Raw genomic sequence first — 23,011 nt, 5'->3', positions numbered from 1 at the left:
CACTCCAGCCTGGGCAACAGAGCAAGACTCAGTCTCAAAAAAAAAAAAATAAAGGAAATAAATAAATAAATAAATAAATAAAGTAAATGCTATAGAGAGGAAAATGACAAATTTACCATTATAGGCTTTTTTTTCTTTCACTTTTTTCTTTTTTTTTTTTTTTTTTGGAGACAGAGTCTTGCCCTGTCGCCCAGGCTGGAGTGCAGTGGCATGATCTTGGCTCACTGCAACCTCCACCTCCTGGGTTCAAGTGATTCTCTTGCCTCAGCCTCCCAAGTAGCTGGGACTACATGTGCTTGCCACCATGCCTGGCTAAGTTTTGTATTTTTAGTAGCGATGGGGTTTCACCACCTTGGCCAGGCTGGTCTTGAACTCCTCACCGCGTGATCTGCCCACCTCGGCCTCCCAAAGTACTGGGATTACAGGCTTGAGCCACCACGCCCAGGCTGGGAACCTTTTTGACATGCACTTTTCAATCATTGACAGATGCATAATGAAAAAATCTAAGTAAGCACAAACAAGCATGTAGGAAATTTAAATAGCACAGTTAGCAAGTCTGGGGAAAATATAAATGTATGCATATCCATCTGATAGAGAAGACACATTGTTTTCCAACAGACACAGATGTCACAAAAATTAACCTTGTATTAGGTCAAAAATAAAAATGTTCCTGAACTCGTTTTTTAAAATTCAAGTATGTCAAATTAAATCAAGTAATCCTTCAACTTAGAGCAATATATAAGAACATCAAACATGTAAACATCAAAAGACAGAGATTAGCCAAAAGAATTGCACTGTCCCTTTATGTGCCCTAAGCTGCGATGTCAAGCTATAGTTGGATATTATTCAACCATTTCCTGCCCATTGCGTAGAGGTGGGGGTCTTCACTTCTCTATCTAGTCTAGGACTGGAACCGCCTCACCACCCCTACAGCTTGAGGGTGCGTGGAAAAGGGAATGCCAGCCAGATATTCCAAACAGAGCCTCTGCCAGCAGGACCAGGTGACCTTTCCTAGGAGACAGATTGTTCTCACACGTTATCAGGGCTTTCCTCCAGGCTAAAACTGTGGGCTTCTAATGGAATTCTTATTCAATTTTCTTACCCCATTTAGGGTACCCAAATTTTTCTTTAATAGAAATCTTAAATCTTAAATGCAATAACATGAAGTAAAATAAAGCCTAAATCTCAACAAGGGCAAATTTTCAAAAAGAATCTGAAAACTTCCCGCGTTTTCTTGTTATGTTGTAATGTGTCTCTTTTAGGACACTCTCAGTACTCCTGCAATTCCCCTGTTAAGGATTCAGACAATAGTTGTTAATTCCTTCTGCTTCTTCTGAGACTAGGAAATAAATTACAGGGCTATGTTATATCGCAAGTGTAGATTATCCAGAGTCTTCATCAACAGAAATAAAACATGGTGGGGGGCGGGGAGGGAAATATTTAAGTGAATTTTAATTGAAAAGTTTCGTGGTTTTAACGTTAAAAGGCATGCCTATAAAATAAGAACCTATAAAAGTCTTCACTAAAATGGTAAAGTGCCCATTTCCAAGTAGTAAAATATTGAAACTTCTTTTCATCGTTGATAGTGATTTATTTAACATTTCGTTATTTTATCGTTATTATGATTGTCGTTATTTTAGACGAATGCACGGAAGTCAAAGGATTTCCAAATGCACGGAAGTCAAAGGCTACCTTCACCAGGGTAGCCTTGCGAATGGCCACTGCTGCGCGCGGGGCTTTCTGGGGATTGTAGGCCATAGGCCTCCTTGCGCATGCGCCGTGGTACCGGACGCACGCTGCGGGCGACATTGTTTGGGACGCTGGGGTGAGTCCCATCTGGACCGCGCCCTTCTTGGAGGCGTAGCCAGGAGTAGGGGTGTAGGATGTGCAGCTGTGACCCGTCCCTGTGGACTGAAGTAGGAGGAGTGGAAGAGGGGACTGGTAACCAATGATAAGCCCTCGTAGGTGGGGTAGACTAGGGAAGTTCAGCGGCCCGACCTACCCGGGATAGGGTGGGAAGAGCGTGGGCTCGGTTTGGGGAGCAGCCCTGGGTTTGACAAAACAGTGCATCTTCACGTTTCGTGACAGCGACTTGCGCTGTGCCTCCTCGGGTCGAAGCTTAGGGTCAGTCTTGGGATGTGCATCTCTGGATGAGGGCAGAGGGGCGCTGGCTCAGGGTTTTGGAGTAATGGCTGGACTGTGCGTCCCTGAATGGGATGAGGGATTTGCTTAAGCAGCTTGTCTCTGGATATAGAGGATGGCTTGGGCTGTTCTCGCTCAGTTTGGTGGGGGCGATTCTGGCTCAGCACCCCTAGGTTCTTGGATGGGGAGTTGTCTTGGGTCTGAACTCTGGATTTTGGCAGCTCTGACTCCATTGGGGCATTTATGACTTCAAGGCAGAGGTTCTGGCTTTTGGCAATAAAGAAACAACTCAGACTGTAATACTGTAATAACTCTGGAGTTTAATGTCACCGAATACATTTTGAAAAGAACTGTCCCAGGCCTGGCGCGGTGCCTCACGCCTGTAATCCCAGCACTTTGGGAGGCCAAAGTGGGCGGATCACGAGGTCAGGAGATCGAGACCATCCTGGCTAACACGGTGAAACCCCGTCTCTACTACAAAAAACAATTACAAAAAATTAGCCGAGCGCGGTGGCAGGCGCCTGTAGTCCCAGCTACTCGGGAGGCTGAGGCAGGAGAATGGCGTGAACCCGGGAGGCGGAGCTTGCAGTGAGCTGAGATCACGCCACTGCACTCCAGCCTGGGCGACAGAGCCAGACTCTGTCTCAAAGAAAAAAGAAAAGAAAAGAACTGCCCCAGATTATTAACTCCATTCTCACCTCACATGCTGTGAGCCAGGGAGTAGGGACTTTGAGTATTATAAAGCACATTAGCAAATATAAGTTGTTAAATTACACTCAACAAATTTGAAGTTTGAACACTCTGTATATTTGATAAAGTTAGAGATTTAGTGTTAATTATTTTAGGTGTAATAGCAGCATTTATTACATTTCTGATCGTGTTTCTGGGCAATTGCAGTTCCAGATTCAGCTGCACTTTTCCTCTAGGTCTTCATTCCCTGAAGAGGTTGATATTGGCATCTGGTCTCATTCCTGATGCATTCCTCATATCAGAGTAGTTGTCAGGGTGAGGGATGAGAAAGGCATTTGTGTGAGAGAGCTGTGTGGACTTTGGCAGATAGGGAAAAAACGAGAGTCTTGAGGTGTCATGTGTCCCATATCTTTGGCTCCCCACCTTTTCCACCCTGCTGTCTGCCCTGAAAGGCCGCCATTGCCTTCTGGCCTTGCTTGTCTTTGGCCAGTGGGAAGTCTCAACAGGAAAGTTTGGAGAGAGGAAGAAGTGTGAGTTGGAGTATCTTGTCCTCCAGTTCTCTCTCTGCAGGATTGTCACAGATTAGCTGCCCTTCTAAACAACAGGTCATTGTTTGGGTGGCCCTGGCCACACAGTCCTCTTAGTTCCAGGCTCCAGGGACTGCTCCCTCCCCTTACCTCTTAAGGCCCAGGTGTTATAATGGCACCTCCCTGTCACTTCCCAGGATAGAGCCTTATCCAGTGTGATTTCCTTACCCCGAGCCAACACCATTGTAAGCTGTCTGTTTATTAAACTCCCCTCAAATTTCAATGTGCCATCTGGTTCGTGCCACGGCCCTGACTTGATACAGGCAGGTAGTGTCTGAAGCCAGAAATTCAGGAAACCAAACCCCCAACCATATATGTGTGAGTGCATGTGTGTAGATGTGTGCTTCAAAATAAACCTGTCCCATTATTGGCTCTTCAGTGAGAACAGGTACTGGAAGTAGAGGGTGAGTTTATGTCTTTGCACGTGCATCTAATGTATAATATCCAAGCCAATTCTATTTGTGCATTTGTTAATATTGAGAAACATTGATTGAGTGCTTGTTAAATGATAAGATCCTTACCAGGTACAGTGGATAAAAGACTACAGCTTGGTTATTTTTTTTTTTTTTTTTTTTTTAGGATTTGTAGTTTTTTGACAGGGGAAAGGAGGAGTGTTTTCTTGGTAGGTTTTAACTATTGTAAAACGATGTAATTCATGCTGTACTAATGAGTTGAACACTCCTTATCTTGGCCTTTGTTGGAGCCCAAAATAAGAAGTGATTAATGATGTCTCCTAAAGGTAGGAAAGGAGAGAAAAAGAGTCCAAGGATTTACCAAAAAGACATTTCATATTCTATTAACCTGATTCTATAACCCTGTGAGCTGCAATTCAAAGGGTAGCCCACAGACCAGTGCCAATAAATGATATTGGTCTGTGACCAGATAATTTGAGAACTTGAGTGTAGATGTTTAAAATTTTGTCTTATTGATTAACATAATAATAACAATTGGGCTTTAATTTGCATACCTTCTTAATTTCCTTTTTCCGGTAATTTCTTGTTACTGTAGCTTACCAAAATATCAGTCTGTGACAGACTGAAAGTAACAGTAATAATAATTTAAAAACTAGTCCTTTATCACAGATGGTGTGAGAAGCACTATCTGAGAAGGCAGAAACGCGGCTTTGGGCTTTTGTTTTTTAATCTTCAGAGTTTCCACAGTGCCTACAGTGGCAATTTGATACAGTAAGTTTCTCCACGAAGGCCAGAGGCAGTTGTGTTTACAGGGTTTATCAGATGGAATCCCAATAAAAAATAAACAGAACACTCGAATTGGGTACTTTGAGAAGAGCTTAATAAAGGGACAGTCTATAAAGTTGTAGGCAGGCTGTGGTAATCAACAAAGGATACTGCAATATTTCAGAGCTAGTGATAGCAGGGTAACTTACTGACTTTAGGACTGAAGGGCTAAGGGAGGAGGCAGTCGCTAAAACCTGAAGAAAGATTTATGGGATGACAGCTGCCTGATGGAGGCCATGACCTTTGGTTAATGGATATGGAACATAGCCATTCCACAGCAACCTCTAGGGAAAAACCTGGGGTAATAAATATTCTGACTTCACTCTTGTCCTTTCCCTGGATCTCTTGCTGGCTTTCCCCATTGGCTGAACCCAACTGGAAGCTAACTGGCAAGGGAATCCACTGATATAAGCAGAACAGGAAGGGGCTTTAGTGTATATGAAGTGGCAAGCTTAGAAGGCCTCTGTCTACCTACTTTGGTCTACCTGCAGTCTGAGAACATGTGTAGTTCAGTATACCATGAGCATTTCCAGAGCAGAGAATGTGTCTTATATGTCATAGGTGTGTCATCAATACTTGCAAAAGCAGGGGATAGAATGGGTGCTGGAGAGATAGTTTAGGAAGCCAAGAGTCAAGGTGTAGATGTTTAAAAATTTGTAATATTGATTAACATAATAATAAAAATTGGGATTTAATTTGTATATCTTGGCTAACCGCAAGTTCTTTAGACCACAGGCTTGGCCATACAAGATCAAGTCTTGCATGCGAAAGTGGAAATAGCAGAAGGTCCCTGTCATCCTGAGATTGCTCTCTCTTTTTTTTCCCTCTGTTTTTTTTTTTTTTTTCTGTTTTGAGACAAAGTCTGTCTCTGTTGCCCAGACTGGAGTGCAGTGGTGCAATCACAGCTCACTGCAGCCTCTGCCTCCCAAGTGATTGTCCTGCCTCAGCCTCCTGAGTAGCTGGGATAACAGGCATCCGCCACCACACCCAGCTAATTTTGTATTTTTAGTAGAGACAGGGTTTCACCATGTTGTCCAGGCTGGTCTCGAACTCCTGGCCTCAAGTGATCCACCCGTCTCAGGTTCCCAAAGTGCTGGGATTACAGGCGTGAGCCGCTGTGCCCAGCCCTGAGATTGCTCCCTTACTCAGCAATTCTGGAGCCTCTTTTCTAGCATAATTGAGATGTAGACTATGTCAGTTCATTCACAAGTCTCAGAAAAGGAAAAGAATGTGCAGGTTTTGACCCAAAAGCTTGAGGAGAGAGATAGGAGTTACACAGTGGTCTGAGATTGAGGGACTGGGGTCAAATCTAGGGAAGTCTTGAGGAGGTGGGAGTTCAGTCTGTTCAGAGCAAGAAGAGACGATATCTAGGGAGAGGAGAAATTGTGAGAAACTTGTACAGATAAGGAAGGAACCAATGTTCATTCACAACTTGTTGAACCCATGATCTCATGGATTATTTCTTCTTTGCAGTTCTGCTTTTCCAGAATCCTGCCCTTTCCAAAAGGAAGACGGTATGATTAAGTTCCAGGTAAGTTAAGGGTTTCTTTCTCTTTAAATATACTGTTCATTCTGAGGAACCAGACACTTCCGTTTTCTGAAAGGAGGTCAGCATTTTTTGAGTGACTACTATGTATTAGGTACTTTATCTGCTCATAATGACTTTGTGAGGCAGGTGGTTTGACTCCCTTTATAGAAGTGAAGAAACAAACTCACAGATTTCAAGATGTCTACTTTGGTGCTACTCTAAGTGTAGTTCATGTATCAGTACCAGTCCATGAACTGCTTATCACTGCCCAGTGAGGGAAAAAGAATCAAGAGTACGTTCAGAAACTTTTATAGAAATTTGGCGTTGCCGCAGCATCCGAGTGCATGGGCAGCATATACATGACCATACTCTAAATGTGACTGGTCTCATTCAATAAGTAGCAAGATTTGAATGGATATGTATTGGTCAGAGTTCAACCAGCAAGGCAGAACCAGTAAGAGATATATATTAAGAGATTTATTGTAAGGAATTGACTTATATGATTATGGGGGCTAACTAGGCAAGTCCAAAATCCACAGGGCAGCCCCTCAGGAAGGGTGGGCTGGAACTCTTGGACACAGACTGAAGCTACTGTCTGTGGGTGGAATTTCTCCCCCTCCCAGGGAAGCCTCAGTTCTGCTCATAAGACCTTTCAGTTTATTGAATCAGACATACTCAGATTAGTTAGAATAATCTCCCTTAAAGTCAACTGATTATGGACTTTAATCACATCTACAAATTATCTTCATAGCAATACCTAGATTAGTGTTTGATTCAATAACTGAGGACTGTGGCTTAGCCAAGTTGACACATTAGAAAGACCATCACAGTGTGGAGGAAGGATTTTCTTTTAATCATGAAAAAAATTAATTATGAAAATACACAAAAAGAGCAAATGGTATTATGATCCTCCATTTGCAGTACCCATCATGCAGTTTCAACAATTAACTTTTTGCCAAAGAGATTTGCTTAATCTCTTTTTCAGTTTTTTTCTTTCCCAAAGTATTTGAAAGGGCATGTTATTTCACATGGTATTGGTTTTTATCTGAGCATATCACTTTTGTATAGTACCTTATTATATATGCAACTAAAATGAATGAGCTCACACTTTTATCCTGCTGCCTGGAAACCATCTCGCCCAAGTCCAAGATTCATTAGGTACATTTTCTATCTTCTAAATTACAGCAACAGTTCACCAAATGTTCACCACTGCATCACCCAGGTCACCATTTTTCCAGCCTCCTGTAACAGTGTCCTCAATGGTTTTGGCCTGGACCTAAAGCCAATGCCATGGATATTTGGTAGCACTCTGCTGGTTTTGGTTAGCTTGGGTGCGTCCTCATAGTGAAGACAGAGGGACAAGAGAGCAAGTGGACACTTGAGATCTGTCAAGGCCCAGGTTTAGAACTGGTACATTATCACTTCTGCTTCATTTTGGTAGCCAGAACAAGTTACACTGCCGAGTCAAAACTAAAGGGGTAAGGAAACACACTCTGGGCCTTTAGTGGGATTGGAGAGCATGGAAGAGGATATTTCTAAACAGCAATCTAATTTACCACACTCTCTGTGTATTTCAGTATATATTTCCTTAAAAATGGACTAATGAGATAATCAATAATTATTTGGTATTATCTAATACCCAGACAATAATCAAATTTCCCTGATTATCTCAAAAAATTTTTTAACAGTTGGTTTGTTCAAATGGGATCTTAACAAGGTCTATACTATCATACAGTTAGTTGTTGTATCTCATAATCTCTTTTAATCTAGAGAAATCTGCCCCTCTACTTTATTCTCTCCTGCTATTGACTTGTTGCAGAAACCAAGTTTGGTGTCCTGTGTTCTTTCCTACATTTGGAATGCATTTGTTTGCTTCCTTTGGTGTCTTTCAATGTGTTACTCCATCCACAGTATTTCTTGTAAGTGGAAGCACCAGATGCTTGAATAGATTCAGGTTCAAGGTTTTACAAGAATACTTCATAGATGGTTATACAAGAATACTTCATAGAGGAAAAGATTTAAAGATTTTTGCATGTGTTTATTCTTTTATAAATTTGGTTTCTTAATATTTTGGGGCTGTCCTTGTATCTGCATCCTATGACAATTGCTGCCTAGGATTCCTACAAGGGATCCATCCAGCTACAAGGGTGGTGGAGAAATGAGTGTTTTGTTTTCCCAGGCTCTATAGCTGAGGCAGAGAAGGGAGAATGGGGAGTAGGCTGGGTGAACCTCTATTTCTAACCCCTTCTGCCTACACTGGAACACCCCAAGTAGGCTTCAGTGTATCTGTATTTCCTGAATGATTATCTCCAATTCAATTTTGTTGCCTCCCACAGAAGAAGGCATACAGTAGTGTTACTGAGAGAGTGGTGCTATTAGGACAACCGTGCTGACTCCCTAGATTTTGTTTTTAATCATTGTCGGAATTTGGTAATTGGACAATTGTTAGTAACATATTCTTGTGAAGTCCTTTGTAACTGCTTACAATTTTTGTTTGAAACCTCTGCTTTATTTAGAGATGCAGAGTCTATTGAGAGAACATATCTATAAATACTTAACTCTGAGCAGTGTGATATATGCAGCCATAGAAATATTTTATGTAAAAATTGGTTTCTTGATGAGGAGATGGTTTTTTAAATTTTTTTAAATTTTCTTTTCTTCTTTCCAACTTTTATTTTAGATTCAAGGGTTACATGTGCAGGTTTGTTACGTGGGTAAATTGTGTGTTGCGGGGGTTTGGTGTAAAATTTTGTCCCCCAGGTAATCAGCATAATACCCAATAGGTTATTTCAGTACTTCTTTTTTTTTTAATTATATTTTAAGTTTTAGGGTACATGTGCACAACCTGCAGGTTAATTACGTATGTATACATGTGCCATGTTGGTGTGCTGCACCCATTAACTCGTCATTTAACATTAGGTATATCTCATAATGCTATCCCTCCCCCCTCCCCCCACCCCACAACAGGCCCTGGTGTGTGATGTTCCCCTTCCTGTGTCCATATGTTCTCATTGTTCACTTCCCACCTATGAGTGAGAACATGTGGTGTTTGGTTTTTTATCCTTGCGATAGTTTGCTGAGAATGATGGTTTCCAGTTTCATCTATGTCCCTACAAAGGACATGAACTCATCATTTTTTATGGCTGCATAGTATTCCATGGTGTGTATATGCCACATTTTCTTAATCCAGTCTATCATTGTTGGACATTTGGCTTGGTTCCAAGTCTTTGCTATTGTGAATAGTGCCGCAATAAACATATGTGTGCATGTGTATTTATAGCAGCATGATTTATAATTCTTTGGGTATATACCCAGTAATGGGATGGCTGGGTCAAATGGTATTTCTAGTTCTAGATCCCTGAGGAATCGCCACACTGACTTCCACAATGGTTGAACTAGTTTACAGTCCCACCAACAGTGTAAAAGTGTCCCTATTTCTCCACATCCTCTCCAGCACCTGTTGTTTCCTGACTTTTTAATGATTGCCATTCTAACTGGTGTGAGATGGTGTCTCATTGTGGTTTTGATTTGCATTTCTCTGATGGCCAGTGATGATGCAACAAAAGCCAAAATTGACAAATGGGATCTAATTAAACTAAAGAGCTTCTGCACAGCAAAAGAAACTACCATCAGAGTGAACAGGCAACCTACAGAATGGGAGAAAATGTTTGCAATCTACTCATCTGACAAAGGGCTAATATCCAGAATCTACAATGAACTCAAACAAATTTACAAGAAAAAAACAAACAACCCCATCAAAAAGTAGTTGAAGGATATGAACAGACACTTCTCAAAAGAAGACATTTGTGCAGCCAAAAGACACATGAGGAGATGATTATTAATACCAGATGATTACCTGCATCCTTTTATTTTGAGAAATTTCAATTTATCAGGAAAACGAAAGAATAGCATAATGTGTAATCTTCACCTAGATTCACCAATTGTTAACAATCACCCACAAACATATGTATAATATACGTATATACACACACATATCTATATTTTATTTGATTGACCCAGTTGGGGATAAATTACAGGCATTACTATAATTCATCCCTAAATATTTCAGCTTGTATCTCCTAAGAATAAGAGCATTTTCCTACATTTCCACATTACTGCTAACATACTCAAGAAATTTCACATTGATACCACTATTTTTTAATACCTAGTTGATATCCAAGTGTTCTTAATTATCCTAATAATCTCCCTTTTCTCTTTTGTGTTTTTTGAATCTAGGAGCCAATGCTTTTAGTTCCCCTGTCTTCTTAGTTCCTTTTAACATAATACAAATAGATTAATCTGCCATGAAAAAGTGAACATACTAAATCTTGGTGTGTGATGAGAAATGAACTCATGAAATGCTACTAGACTTGTGTATCAGCACAACACCTTAGTATAGATTTATCTGTGCCTATTTCCTGGGCCATATTTTATAATTTGATTAATAGTGTCCTTTGGGAATCCCTGATCCAATAGGATTAGTGTCCTTATGAGAGCCTCAACAGAGCTTGCTCTCATTCTCCCTCTGCCATGTAAGGACACAGTGAGAGCAGAGCTGTCTGCAAGCCAAGAGAAGAAACCTGAATGAAACCTATCTTGGTGGTACTTGATCTTAGACTTTCCAACCTCCAGGACAGGAAGAAATAAGTTTATTTTGTTTAATCTAATCAGACTGTGGTGTTTTATGAAGGCAGCCCAAACAGACTAAGACCAGTCATTTGTGTGGATGATTGACGTGGCATGTGGTTGATGTTTTAGGAAAGGGTGATATTCAAGGACGTGGCTGTTGTCTTCACCAAGGAAGAGCTGGCACTATTGGATAAAGCCCAGATAAACCTGTACCAAGATGTGATGCTGGAAAACTTCAGGAACCTCATGTCAGTGAGTGAGTAACTAAGCATCAGACCACTGGACCTGTTTCCTCAAATCATCATTTCAAACCAGATAGAATATTCCAGTTAGACCACAAAGAGAAACTTTGGCCACTGGAAAGAAAACTCCTAAGAGATGCATGTGCAGGTTAGAAACCTACAGTTAATGAGCTTTTACAGATCTGGCCCCTTGTGATGGGTTTGTGAGGGAGCTCTCCCCAAATCTCATACCCCTGGCCTGTGGGCATTCAGTGCAGGAAGTAAGCCCTCCCTCCCCTACTCACACATTTAGGCTCTCATTCTTTCCTCATATTTCTCAGAATGAGACTGATAAAATTCACACATCACCAAGGACCTTGATCTATTGGTTGCTTCTGGAGAAAAAAACCAATGTTTATCCAATGTTTTGGATAAACCGGTGTTAAAGGAACCAAGGGAGAACTGTGGTTTGGTTGGCAGTTACAATAGCCAACACTTACTGGTATGTAGTAAGTGTAATCTAAGTGTTGGCTTATTTGATTACTTTTTGATAAATATCTAACCTCCTTTTCATTTCTCAGAGGTTCATATACAGTTATACGTTACCTAAGTTTAGTTTATGAGATACAGATTTGGTTTGGCTATGTCCCTACCCAAGTCTCATCTTGAATTGTAGCTCCTATAATTCCCACATGTTGTGGGAGGGGCCTGGTAGGAGGTAACTGAATCATGGGGCAGGGGTCTTTCTCATGCTGTTCTCATGAGAGTGAATAAGTCTCATGAGATCTGATGGTTTTATAAATGGGTGTTCTCCTGCACAGGCTTTCTCTTTGCCTGCCACCATGTAGGATGTCCCTTTGCTCTTTCTTCACCTTCTGCCATGATTGTGAGGCCTCCCCAGCCACATGGAACTATGAGTCAATTAAACCTCTTTCCTTTATAAATTACCCAGTCTTGGGTATATCTTCATTAGCAACGTGAGAATGGACTAATACAGATAGTTACTGTTATTATCCCCCTTTTATGGATGTATTACTCTGTTTTCACACTGCTGATAAAGACATACCCAAGACTGGGCAATTTACAAAAGATAGAGGTGTACTGGACTTACAGTTCCACGTGCCTGGGGAGGCCTCACAATCATGGTGGAAGGTGAAAGCCATGTCTCACATGGTGGCAGACAAGAGAAGAGAGCTTGTGCAGGGAAATCTTTTTTTTTTTTTTTTTTTTTGAGATGGAGTCTGGCTCTGTAGCCAGGCTGGAGTGCAGTGGTGCTATCTTGGCTCACTGCAACCTCCACCTCCCAAGTTCAAGCAATTCTCCTGCCTCAGCCTCCCAAGTTGCTGGGACTACAGGCATGCACCACCACACCCAGCTAATCTTTGTATTATTAGTAGAGACGGGATTTCACCATGTCGGCCAAGATGGTCTCAATCTCTTGACCTCGTGATCCACCCGCCTCAGCCTCCCAAAGTGCTGGGATTACAGGTGCAAGCCACCGTGCCCAGCTGGAAACTCCCCTTTTTAAAACCATCAGATCTCATGAGACTCATTCACTATCATGAGAAAACACAGGAAAGACCCGCCCCCATAATTCAGTCACCCCCTACCAGGTTCCTCCCATGACACATGGGAATTTTGGGAGTTACAATTAAAGATGAGATTTGGGTGGGGACACAGCCAGACCATATTATCCCACCACTGGCCCCTCCCAAATCATATGTCCTTACATTTCAAAGCCAATGATGCCTCCCAACAGTCCCACAAAGTCTTAACTCATTTCAGCATTAATTCAAAAGTCCACAGTCCATTGTCTCATCGGAGACAAGCCAAGTCTCTTCCATCTATGAGCCTGTAAAATCAAAAACAAGTTATTTACTTCCTAGATACAGTGCAGGTACAGGCATTGTGTAAATACAGCTGTTCCAAATGGGAGAAATTGGCCGAAACAAAGGGGCTACAGGCCCCATGCAAGTCTGAAATCCAACAGGGCAGTCAAATCTTAAAAGTCAAAAGTGATCTCCTTTGACTCTATGTCTTGCATGCTGATCACACTGATGTAAGAGGTGGGTTTCCATGGTCTTGGGCAGCTCCACCCCTGTGGCTCTGCAGAGTATAGCCTCCCTTCTGGCTGCTTTCATGGGCTGGTGTTGAGTGTTTGTGGCTTTTCTGGGCACCCAGTGCAAGCTGTCAGTGAATCTAGCATTCTGGGGTCTGAAGGACAGTGGCCCTCTTCTCACAGCTCCAATAGGCAGTCCCTAGTAGGGACTCTGTGTGGGGGCTCTGACATGTGGGAATTATGGGACACGACACGTGGGAATTATGGGAGTTACAATTCAAGAAGAGACTTGTGTAGGGACACAGCCAAACCATATCAATGGATGAAACAACTGAGTCACAGAATTAATAACTTGCCCACGATCACACAGCTTATAAGAAGAACTAGGATTTGAGCCATCCTAATTTGGCCGTAGGTCCTGTGTTTTTAATAAATAACCTCTTGAAACCAAAGTGTAAACTGTAGACACAGGACCTTTTGCATAAATCTGCATATCCCTGCAGTTGTTTCTCAAACTGCAGGATAAAACCCTCTTGGTGAGTCCTGAAATCAAATTACTGTGTCATAACTAGCAATGCCAGATGACGTGTTAGTGGGTGCAGCACACCAGCATGGCACATGTTTACATATGTAACTAACCTGCACATTGTGCACATGTACCCTAAATCTTAAAGTATAATAATAATAAAGAAAGAAAGAAAGAAAAAAAATAGATTAATAGAACAGAAAACAAAAGAATTTATCAAAGTGTATTGCACATTGTATGTAAGTATCAGCTGATAAAACTTGTTTTAGTGAGCAGTCTCTGTTGATGTTCGTGCCTATTCCTACTGAGTCATAATGCTGATTTTACTGTGGGTTACAATCAAAACAATTGGGAAACCACTGCTTAAAGCCCATTCGGGGCAGCTCATGGTCTCCCTTTCCCTGATACTATCTTATAAACTAAAGTCACTTTCAATAAAACAATGCAGAAAGGACCTTGAACCAGAAGCAGTATCCAGTGGGACTTGACCATGATATTCATGCCATTTTGAAACCCATCTTAGGATCCCAAGAATATGATCATCCTCTTCTGCCTCAGCCCCCTGTTTTTTATATACTACAGTCTTGCTTCCCTGGGTGCCAGGCCATTGACAGTGCCACAGTATCTGTTCCCCATTCTTATAGTCATGGCTGTTTGAGATTCTGCAATAACTTAAAAGGGCAGAACTTAAGGAAATGGATTGTGGGATCTGAGTGGTCCCTATCTTTTCATGAAGACAAAGAACCTCGGGGAAAATAAAAAGGATGTCTCTTAAAGCTTGTCTCAGAGGTTTACATACGCATCCCCACACAATGCCAGGACCATATTTCACAATGTTTACCCCATTTCAATCCCCATTGCCTTTTTATCCCCATCCCCTTAAGGCTCATCATGTACAGTTGTGCAGGTTGTACACAAACATACATGATAGTCCTCCATATGACAGTGATGTGAAGGAAGGGAAGCTATCAGGAGATAGAACTTGCTTGTTTCTGAAACCTCTTGTGACCCTTTGTGTCCCTTACTCTGCCCAACATATAAAAAACACTCCATCAATATGTATTATTTATATACAGACACACTACATAAAATGGGAGCCTTTCCCATACCTTTTGTAGTAAGATTATTAAAGGCTTTTTATCAACTACTCTTATAGCAAGGAGGTGAATTTCTTCCTTCATAAAATTTTCCTAAGATTTCCTTTTATTCGTTTTTGCGGTGTGGGGGTGGAAAGGTCTTGCTGTGTCACCCAGGCTGGAATGCAGTGGCACAGTCTTGGCTCACTGCAACCTGTGCCTCCCAGGATTAAGCAATCCTCCAACCTCAGATTTCCAAGTAGCTGGGATCATAGGCAAAACTGAGCCAACTTTTAATTTTTTTGTAGAGATGGGAATCTCATTATATTGCCCAGCCTGGTCTTGATCTCCTGGGCTTGAGTGATCCTCCCACCTCAGCCTCTCAAAGTGTTGCTATTACAGGCATGAGCCACTGCACCTGGCCAAGATTTATTTTAATTTCCCTACAACACTTGATTTCTAATTGGCAGCTTACAGGTTAGAATTATGTGGCTCTAATTGTTTCACATGTCAATAGAACCCAGGGACAACTTCCCACCCCATCATATTTCATTTTCTCAAAACCTCTGGACGGATGATTGACTTGTTCTCTTAGCCAAATTCTCTTTCTTCTCCTAGGAGACGGGATTAAAAACAACATTTTGAATCTTCAGGCAAAGGGGTTAAGTTACCTTTCGCAAGAAGTGCTTCATTGCTGGCAGATTTGGAAACAAAGGATCCGGGATTTAACTGTGAGTCAGGATTATATCATGAACCTTCAAGAAGAGTGTTCCCCACATTTAGAAGATGTTTCCCTCAGTGAAGAGTGGGCAGGCATTTCTCTTCAGATTTCTGAAAATGAAAACTATGTAGTAAATGCCATTATCAAAAATCAAGATATCACAGCATGGCAAAGCCTGACACAGGTTCTTACCCCAGAATCGTGGAGGAAAGCCAACATAATGACCGAGCCCCAGAAGTCTCAGGGAAGATATAAGGGAATTTACATGGAAGAGAAATTGTACAGACGTGCTCAGCATGATGACAGCCTCAGTTGGACCTCATGTGATCATCATGAGTCCCAAGAATATAAAGGAGAGGACCCTGGTAGACATCCCAACTGTGGGAAAAACTTGGGTATGAAATCAACGGTTGAACAACGTAATGCGGCCCATGTATTACCACAGCCTTTCCCATGTAATAACTGTGGGGTGTCCTTTGCAGATGATACAGATCCTCATGTCCATCACAGCACTCACCTAGGAGAAAAATCTTATAAATGTGACCAGTATGGAAAGAACTTTAGTCAGAGCCAAGATCTTATTGTTCACTGTAAAATCCACTCAGGTGAGACTCCCTATGGATTCCACGAATGGCCTATGGGCTGCAAACAGAGCTCAGACCTTCCCAGATATCAGAAAGTCCCCTCGGGAGACAAACCCTACAAATGTAAAGAATGTGGCAAGGGCTTCAGGCGCAGCTCTTCCCTTTACAACCATCATCGAGTCCACACAGGGAAGATGCCCTACAAATGTGATGCATGTGGGAAAGGGTTTGGATTTAGGTCACTTCTTTGTATTCATCAGGGAGTACACACAGGGGAAAAGCCCTATAAATGTGAAGAGTGTGGGAAGGGCTTTGATCAGAGCTCCAACCTTCTTGTCCATCAGAGAGTCCACACTGGAGAGAAGCCCTACAAATGCAGTGAGTGTGGCAAGTGCTTTAGTTCAAGCTCCGTTCTTCAAGTCCACTGGAGGTTTCACACAGGGGAGAAACCATATAGGTGTGGTGAGTGTGGAAAGGGCTTCAGCCAAAGTACACACCTTCACATTCACCAGAGAGTCCACACAGGGGAGAAACCATACAAATGCAATGTGTGTGGAAAGGATTTTGCGTATAGCTCTGTTCTTCACACTCATCAGAGAGTTCACACTGGAGAAAAACCATATAAATGTGAAGTGTGTGGAAAGTGCTTCAGTTACAGTTCATATTTTCACTTACATCAAAGAGATCACACCAGAGAGAAACCACATAAATGTGATGAGTGTGGTAAAGGCTTCAGTCGGAATTCAGATCTTCATGTTCATCTCAGAGTCCACACAGGAGAGAGGCCCTATAAGTGTAAGGCATGTGGTAAGGGCTTCAGTCGTAATTCATACCTCCTTGCCCATCAGACAGTGCATATAGATGAGACAAAGTACACACATTGTGAGCGTGGAAAGGACCTTCTGACTCATCAAAGACTACATGAGCAGAGGGAAACATTATAAACTTAGTAAGTCAGGGTTCAATTAGTAAAACAGAAGCCACACTGTATTCCAGATGATAGAGACTAACTCAGCCTTTGGGAGGGCTGGGGGAGCAAAAGACAGGGACGCTGCCATCGATAATGTCAGCCTGCAGCAGTGGAGTGTGCCAGGCAAGGACTGTGGATTTCAAGAACTTCTGTGAAGCTCCCATCAACTGCTGTATGCTACAATGGCAAAGAGGTTACTCTTGACAAATGGGTGGTTTGTGGTAGTGGTTGTAGTTAGTGGTCAAATTTCCATTAAAGGGTGTGTCCAGGAAGGAGATTCTAATTGGGATGATTATGGTAAGGTCTTCAGTTCAGCCAACATCTTTAGATTTTTTTTTAGTCCCCCGCAGAAAAATACTCTCTGTATGAAGAACATTCAAAAGTGTGCTCAAAAATGAAACCCATGCTCTTACTATGAAAGAACGTTAGTACCCAGGTTTTCCATGAGATTCTCTACACAGGCAAGAAGCTTCATAGAAGTGGCATTTGAAGGGTGTGGCGGAGGCAGTGCTGTGTTTATCACACTGGTTCCATTTCCTTGCAAATAAGAAGTATATTTCCCAGTAACCCTTGCAGTTAAGAGTGTGCTCATGTGATTGAGTTCTAGCCAATGGAGTGTGAACAAAAGTGATATAAGCCACTTTCAGGTCTAGCCTTTACAAACATCCTCAGGTTTCTCTATCCCTGCCAAGGTGACCTTGGAGGCTGCTTATTCCAGACTGGGTTGATAGAAGGTCACTATTTCATCTGTGTTGGATTTCTTTTTAGAGTAAGAAATACAAATTCATTGTGTCTCACCACTGAGATTTTTGGTGGTTTATTTGTTACTGCAGCATTGCCTAGGCTATCCTGACTAGCATGGAGGGATTTTATAGCAATATGTTTCACTGTCATTGGAGTCCACATACAGAAGTAACATTATAATTCAGAGTTCAAAACTTTTAAATCTTAAGGCTTGATGTGGCAGTGCAACCATCTAAAATGGTATGGATGGGACTTCTTCAGTGATAACCTTCATTCATTGGTGTGTACACCAAAGAGAAATGTTCCAGATGATATAGCTGTGGTAAAACTTTACTGAAAAGTATAACCCACAGACGTAAGAAATCTCATATAATAGAGAAACTCTATAATGTGGGATGCTGAATAGGTTTGTCAGCTCACACCTTAAATGTGATTAAAAATTAACTAGAATAGGTGTTCTGTGGTTAGTCTTAATAAAATTAATTGAATAAAACCAACATTTACTAAAGTGAGCAACAACATGTAAAAAACCAACAGTGTTCATTGCAGACTGATGCAGTCTTCTTCTCAGCAGACCTGTATAATAATGGGTTTTTAAAGGATGCTCTTTCTGTCAGTTTCCCCCCAAATTTGTCATTTAATTGGGGATAATAGATGAATTCGAGAGGAGATCTCTTTGCTTTTTTTTTTTTTTTTTTTTTTTGGAAACAGGGTCTTGCTGTGTCACCCAGGTGGCTGGAGTGCAGTGGCCTGATCATTGCTCGCTGAAGCCTTGAACTCCTGGGCTCAAGTGATCCTCCTGCCTCAGCCTCCTGAGTAGCTGGGACTACAGACATACATCACCATGTTCAGCTAATGTTTTCTTTAAAAATTTTACTTTTAGAGATGGGGTCTTGCTTTGTTGCCCAGGTTAGTCTCAAACTTCTGGTTTCAAGCGATCCTCCTACTTCAGCTTCCCAAAGTGCAGGGATTACAGGTTTGGGCCACTGCACTCATCCCACAACGTCTTTTTTTTTCTTCAAAAACAATGTCCTTTTTTGTTTTAATTGACTTATAGGTTTCTTCATTTGGATCATGGTTTATTCCTAGTTTTTCTTGCATTACAGTTTCCTGCTAGTTATAGTTTGTAAACAGAACAGCCATTCAAGTGCAAATAAAACCATCCCTGAAGTGTCATTTTCTTACTGATCAGGTGGATAATAGTGAAATATTTTAAAAATTCTGTGTCAGTAGAAATGAGGAAATGAGTGTTCTTACATAAGTTGGTGGGGGAAAGAAAAACAGGTACAAAGTTGCTGGAGAGGATCTTGTCCATATGTATCAGATGTACAATGTGCATTGTCTTTGAGCCAATGATCCTGCTTCTCAGAATGTATTTTTAGGATGTAATTACATGAGTGGGAAAATATGGTTTCAGAAAGAAATATGTTCTAAGAATTTTGCAATGAGAAGACTGTAAACAACCTGAAGGTTCATGTGTAAGAGATTGAGTAAATTAGGGCATCCCATATAATGGAATAACATGGCTCCATCAACAATGATCTAGACCTATAAAAATGTCCACATATTATTGTCCATGTCCACCACATAGTCCAGTCCTCCTACTTGCAAACAGTAGGTTAGAGGAAAAAAATCCAGGATACACATTATCCCAGGAAGCTTTTGGGGTTTAGAATGGGTGCAACATTCCCTCATGACAGAATCAGCGCTCAGCCTTGGTGGAGGTGTCCCAGGCAATCCTCCAGGTTGGCCGGGCGTGGCCCTTGCATATCACATTAAGCTTTTTAAATATATGATGCTAACAGGAATGTCTCCCTACTTCATAAAATTGTTTGCTTTTCCTCTTGTAGCAAAGTAGCATGGAAAAAGCAGAAATTAGTCTAGCTCCCAGTCAGTGGGAGCCAATCTCATTTACAAATGAAGATGCAGAGATCCTGAATAAATATGAGCATGTCAAATCCAATGATTTGATAAAAGTGTAACAGACTCTGCTCATGTATAATTTATCCTAAATATGCTTATCAGCTTCTGCCTCATAACACACACAAGAACTGAGTAGCTCTAAATACAAATTTATTTAGCTCATGACATGTGAGCTGGCAAGTTCAGTTGGGCTCAGCTGGGCAGTTCTGGTGTGGGACATGCTAGATTATCTTAACTGGGCTTTGTACATGCATCTGCAGTCAGCTGATGGCTCATCTGGGCCTGGCTGTTATATGATGGTCATAGATGAGACAACGAAGTTCTCTCTGTCATCATGGTCTCTCACCCTCCGGAAGACCAATCGAGGGTTGATCCCATAGTGCCAGGGTTTCAAGGGCAAAAGCTGTGATCTCTTAAGGCCTCATCAGGGAACAGGCTCAATGATACTTTCACCACATTCTAATGATTAAAGCAAGTCACAACACTGGCCCAGATTCATGGGGTGGGATTAAGACAAGATAAAAAATGTCGAGACATAATCATTGGAAGGAAAAGGAAGGTACTATTTTTATGCTAGAGAATAATGTTATTTACTTATAAAATTCAAATCCGCCTGTAAAATTTGACCAATTGAAGGCTGTTTTAAAATTATCGGGTCAACAAATTGGTTTCACACGAAATTGGCACGTGAAAATTCATAGCATTACTATGTAAGAGTCTTTTATAAAATGTAGCCAACATGTTTCATTCACAATAACAATTGTGTGCAATGACCAGAATTGTCCAAAGGTAATTCTGGGAGTTCCCTTTGGGATGCCTAGGTGAGGAGCTATCTGGGGCCTCAGACTCCCACATTCTTCAGTGGGAAGGGCTTTACACGAGCTCAACTTCCCAGTGGTTTCTCTTTCTGATGGGAGGTGTTAGAACCTGGCTTTCTCATGCAACTTCTGTGAAGCTCTGACAACTAAAGCCAGATTGTCTGCTTTAGTCAATTTGTCAGATCAATTAGTCATTTGATCTGACAGCTAAAGCCAGATTGTCTGCTTTAGTTAAGTAGTCCAGATTACCTGCATAGTCAATTTGTTCCCTCACCAACATGGATGCCTTCACAACTGCTTTTTAAGAAGGATAAAAACATAGCGGTGAGGTGTGGTCTATTTCCTGCTTCACCCAGGCCCTGGTGCTTCTTCAAGTGGTGTGAGAAATTGTGGTCCTGTGCCTTCTCTTCCAGACCCTTAGCTTACATGTTTTCCCTATAAAACTTAGTCCTAATCCCAGCACTTTGGGAGGCCAAGGTGGGTGAATCACAAGATCAGGAGTTTGAGACCAGCCTGGCCAACATAGTGAAACCCCGTCTCTACTAAAAATACAAAAAATTAGCTGGGCATAGTGGCAGGCACCTGTAATCCCAGCTACTCAGGAGGCTGAGGCAGGAGAATCGCTTGAGCACAGGAGGTGGTTGTTGTAATGAGCCAAGATCGCACCACTGCACTCCAGCCCAGGCGACAGTGCAAGACTCTGTCTCAAAAAAAAAAAAAGTCCCTTATGTGTGATGATAAAATTTGATGAAGAGCAACACTGGTGGACTTACACTACCAGAGATCAACATTTATTATAAATTTTCTATAATTAATGCAGTGTAGTATTCGCTCAGGAGAGAAAAAATAGATCAATGGAAAAGAACTGGGAGTCCAGAAACAGATCCACATGTATACAGTGAGTTAGTTTATTAGCCTTGAAATATGTTGGAGAAATAATAGTCATTTTAATAACTGATGCTGGGTTATCAGTTATACTGATAACTACTACTTAACACTACTTAACACTAGTTCTTCATACAACTACAGGCAATAAATACAAATAGCATGCAGCTGGCAGACTGTGACCAGTGGCTATGCCTCCACTAGACTGCCCATAGAAGCATAATAACAGCTACCGAAGATGTCTGATCTGTCTTGTCTTTTTTTTCAGGTATAATTTACATAAAGTGCAGACTCTAACTACATTTAAGTTTTAACAAATGTACATATCCTTGTAAATAATGCCCATTCAACATGTTAAACATTTTCTTTACCCCAAAAAGTTCCCTTGTGCCCCTTTCCCTTCATTTCTTTCCAAAAAAGGATATAATCACTGCTTTGGTTTCTATCACCGTATGTTGGTTTTGCCTATTCTTGAACTTTATATAAATGAAATCATACTGTAATATACTCTTGCATTTGGCTTTTTTTTCATTCAACATGGTTTTCCAAATTTGTAATTTATAATAAATAGAGTATTGCATATTTTATTATTGTTTATAAATTGTGTTCTAAAAACATTCTATATTAGTAAAATTTATAGTAAATTTATATAATGTACATATGTTTCTTTCTGGAGAGCCTTTATTAAACATTTATTAGCATACCACTCACAAAGGAGATGTAACCCCAGAATTGGCCTTTTTCTTCTGAAGTCAACTGGCTTTGAAGTAGAATGTAACATTAGTTATTATTCCTCATTCCCCACTCATTCTCTGTATCTACTTCTCTTATTTTTTTTCTTTTATTTTTCTGCAGACACTATGGTTACTTAAGTATCTACTTCTCTTTTCCTGCATGTCTTTGAGTAGAGACACTGGTCACCTTTGTTCCCCACTGTCTTTTCAAAGGTGTGTGTTAGGGAACAAAAATATAGTGTCTTCCTCTGGAGCAGCAAATTTGTTTATGGACCACTCCAGTGAAGACAGTGTCTCCCTCTGGGGTGAAGAGCAGCGGTTTTGTTCCCACTGCCTATCATAAAAGATTCAGGTTTCCTAAGCTTAGGGTTCTATTCCTACAACGCAGCCCGCTAGGTATGCAAGCAGCACCTGGCCTTTCACATCACTCTATGGGATTAGAGTGGCAAAAACCATTGCAAAGGATGACACTCTGGCTACTGCTGTGGTTGTGACTAATAAAGTCCTTTGTCTCAGAGCCAGGAGTCTCTTGTCTTGTGCCAGCATCTGTGAGACTGTCAGGCTAACTTGTGAGCTTGTAAATTGGTTACTTTCAGATCCTTGGTTTTTGATGGAAATAAATGTCTCTTAATCTTAGATGCAAACTAGAGCTACCTGGAATGCTTTTGGCTTTTTACAATTTTTTTCTGGTGAAATATACATAACGTGAAATTTACCATCTTAACCATTTTTAAGTGTATAGCTCAGTAGTGTTAAGTACATTTACATTGTTGTAAAACCAGTCTCCAAAACTCATTTTATCTTGCAAAACTAAAACTCTATCCCATTCAACTCTATCCCATTCAACAGCAACTCTCAATTTTCCCCTCCTCCCAGCCACTGGCAACCACTATACTTTGTGTCTCTATGCATTTGACTTCTCTGAGTCACGTAAAT

At 41.2% G+C, this 23,011-nt stretch overlaps 1 protein-coding gene across 3 annotated transcripts; it reads left to right on the top strand.

The window, feature by feature from the left end:
• Nucleotides 1–1,774: 1,774 nt before the first annotated feature.
• On the top strand, nucleotides 1,775–22,185 carry ZNF285 (zinc finger protein 285). Of its 3 annotated transcripts, none has more exons than XR_010131982.1 (5): nucleotides 1,775–1,825; nucleotides 6,131–6,188; nucleotides 10,944–11,070; nucleotides 15,315–18,446; nucleotides 21,059–22,185. XR_010131982.1 is itself a non-coding variant. In XM_031004484.3 (4 exons), exons 2-4 carry the CDS (start codon nucleotides 6,174–6,176, stop codon nucleotides 16,943–16,945), a joined length of 1,773 nt encoding a protein of 590 aa, XP_030860344.2. In that variant the 5' UTR covers nucleotides 1,781–1,825; nucleotides 6,131–6,173; the 3' UTR covers nucleotides 16,946–22,185. The 3 variants fall into 3 exon arrangements, 1 of the variants encoding a protein (XP_030860344.2); XR_010131983.1 differs by having other exon boundaries at nucleotides 1,781–1,825; nucleotides 21,136–22,185; XM_031004484.3 differs by having other exon boundaries at nucleotides 1,781–1,825; nucleotides 15,315–22,185.
• Nucleotides 22,186–23,011: the final 826 nt, after the last annotated feature.

Source organism: Gorilla gorilla, chromosome 20 (genome assembly GCF_029281585.2).
Source record: "Gorilla gorilla gorilla isolate KB3781 chromosome 20, NHGRI_mGorGor1-v2.1_pri, whole genome shotgun sequence".
NCBI lineage: Eukaryota > Metazoa > Chordata > Mammalia > Primates > Hominidae > Gorilla > Gorilla gorilla.
This window is presented reverse-complemented; position numbering and strand designations above follow the sequence as displayed.

What these genes read in the sequence shown, in the direction of transcription:
- ZNF285 (XM_031004484.3), top strand. An exon ending in CAGGAACCTCATGTCAGTGA is followed by an intron (nt 11,071 to 15,314) that starts GTGAGTAACTAA and finishes TTCTTCTCCTAG; the next exon opens with GAGACGGGATTAAAAACAAC.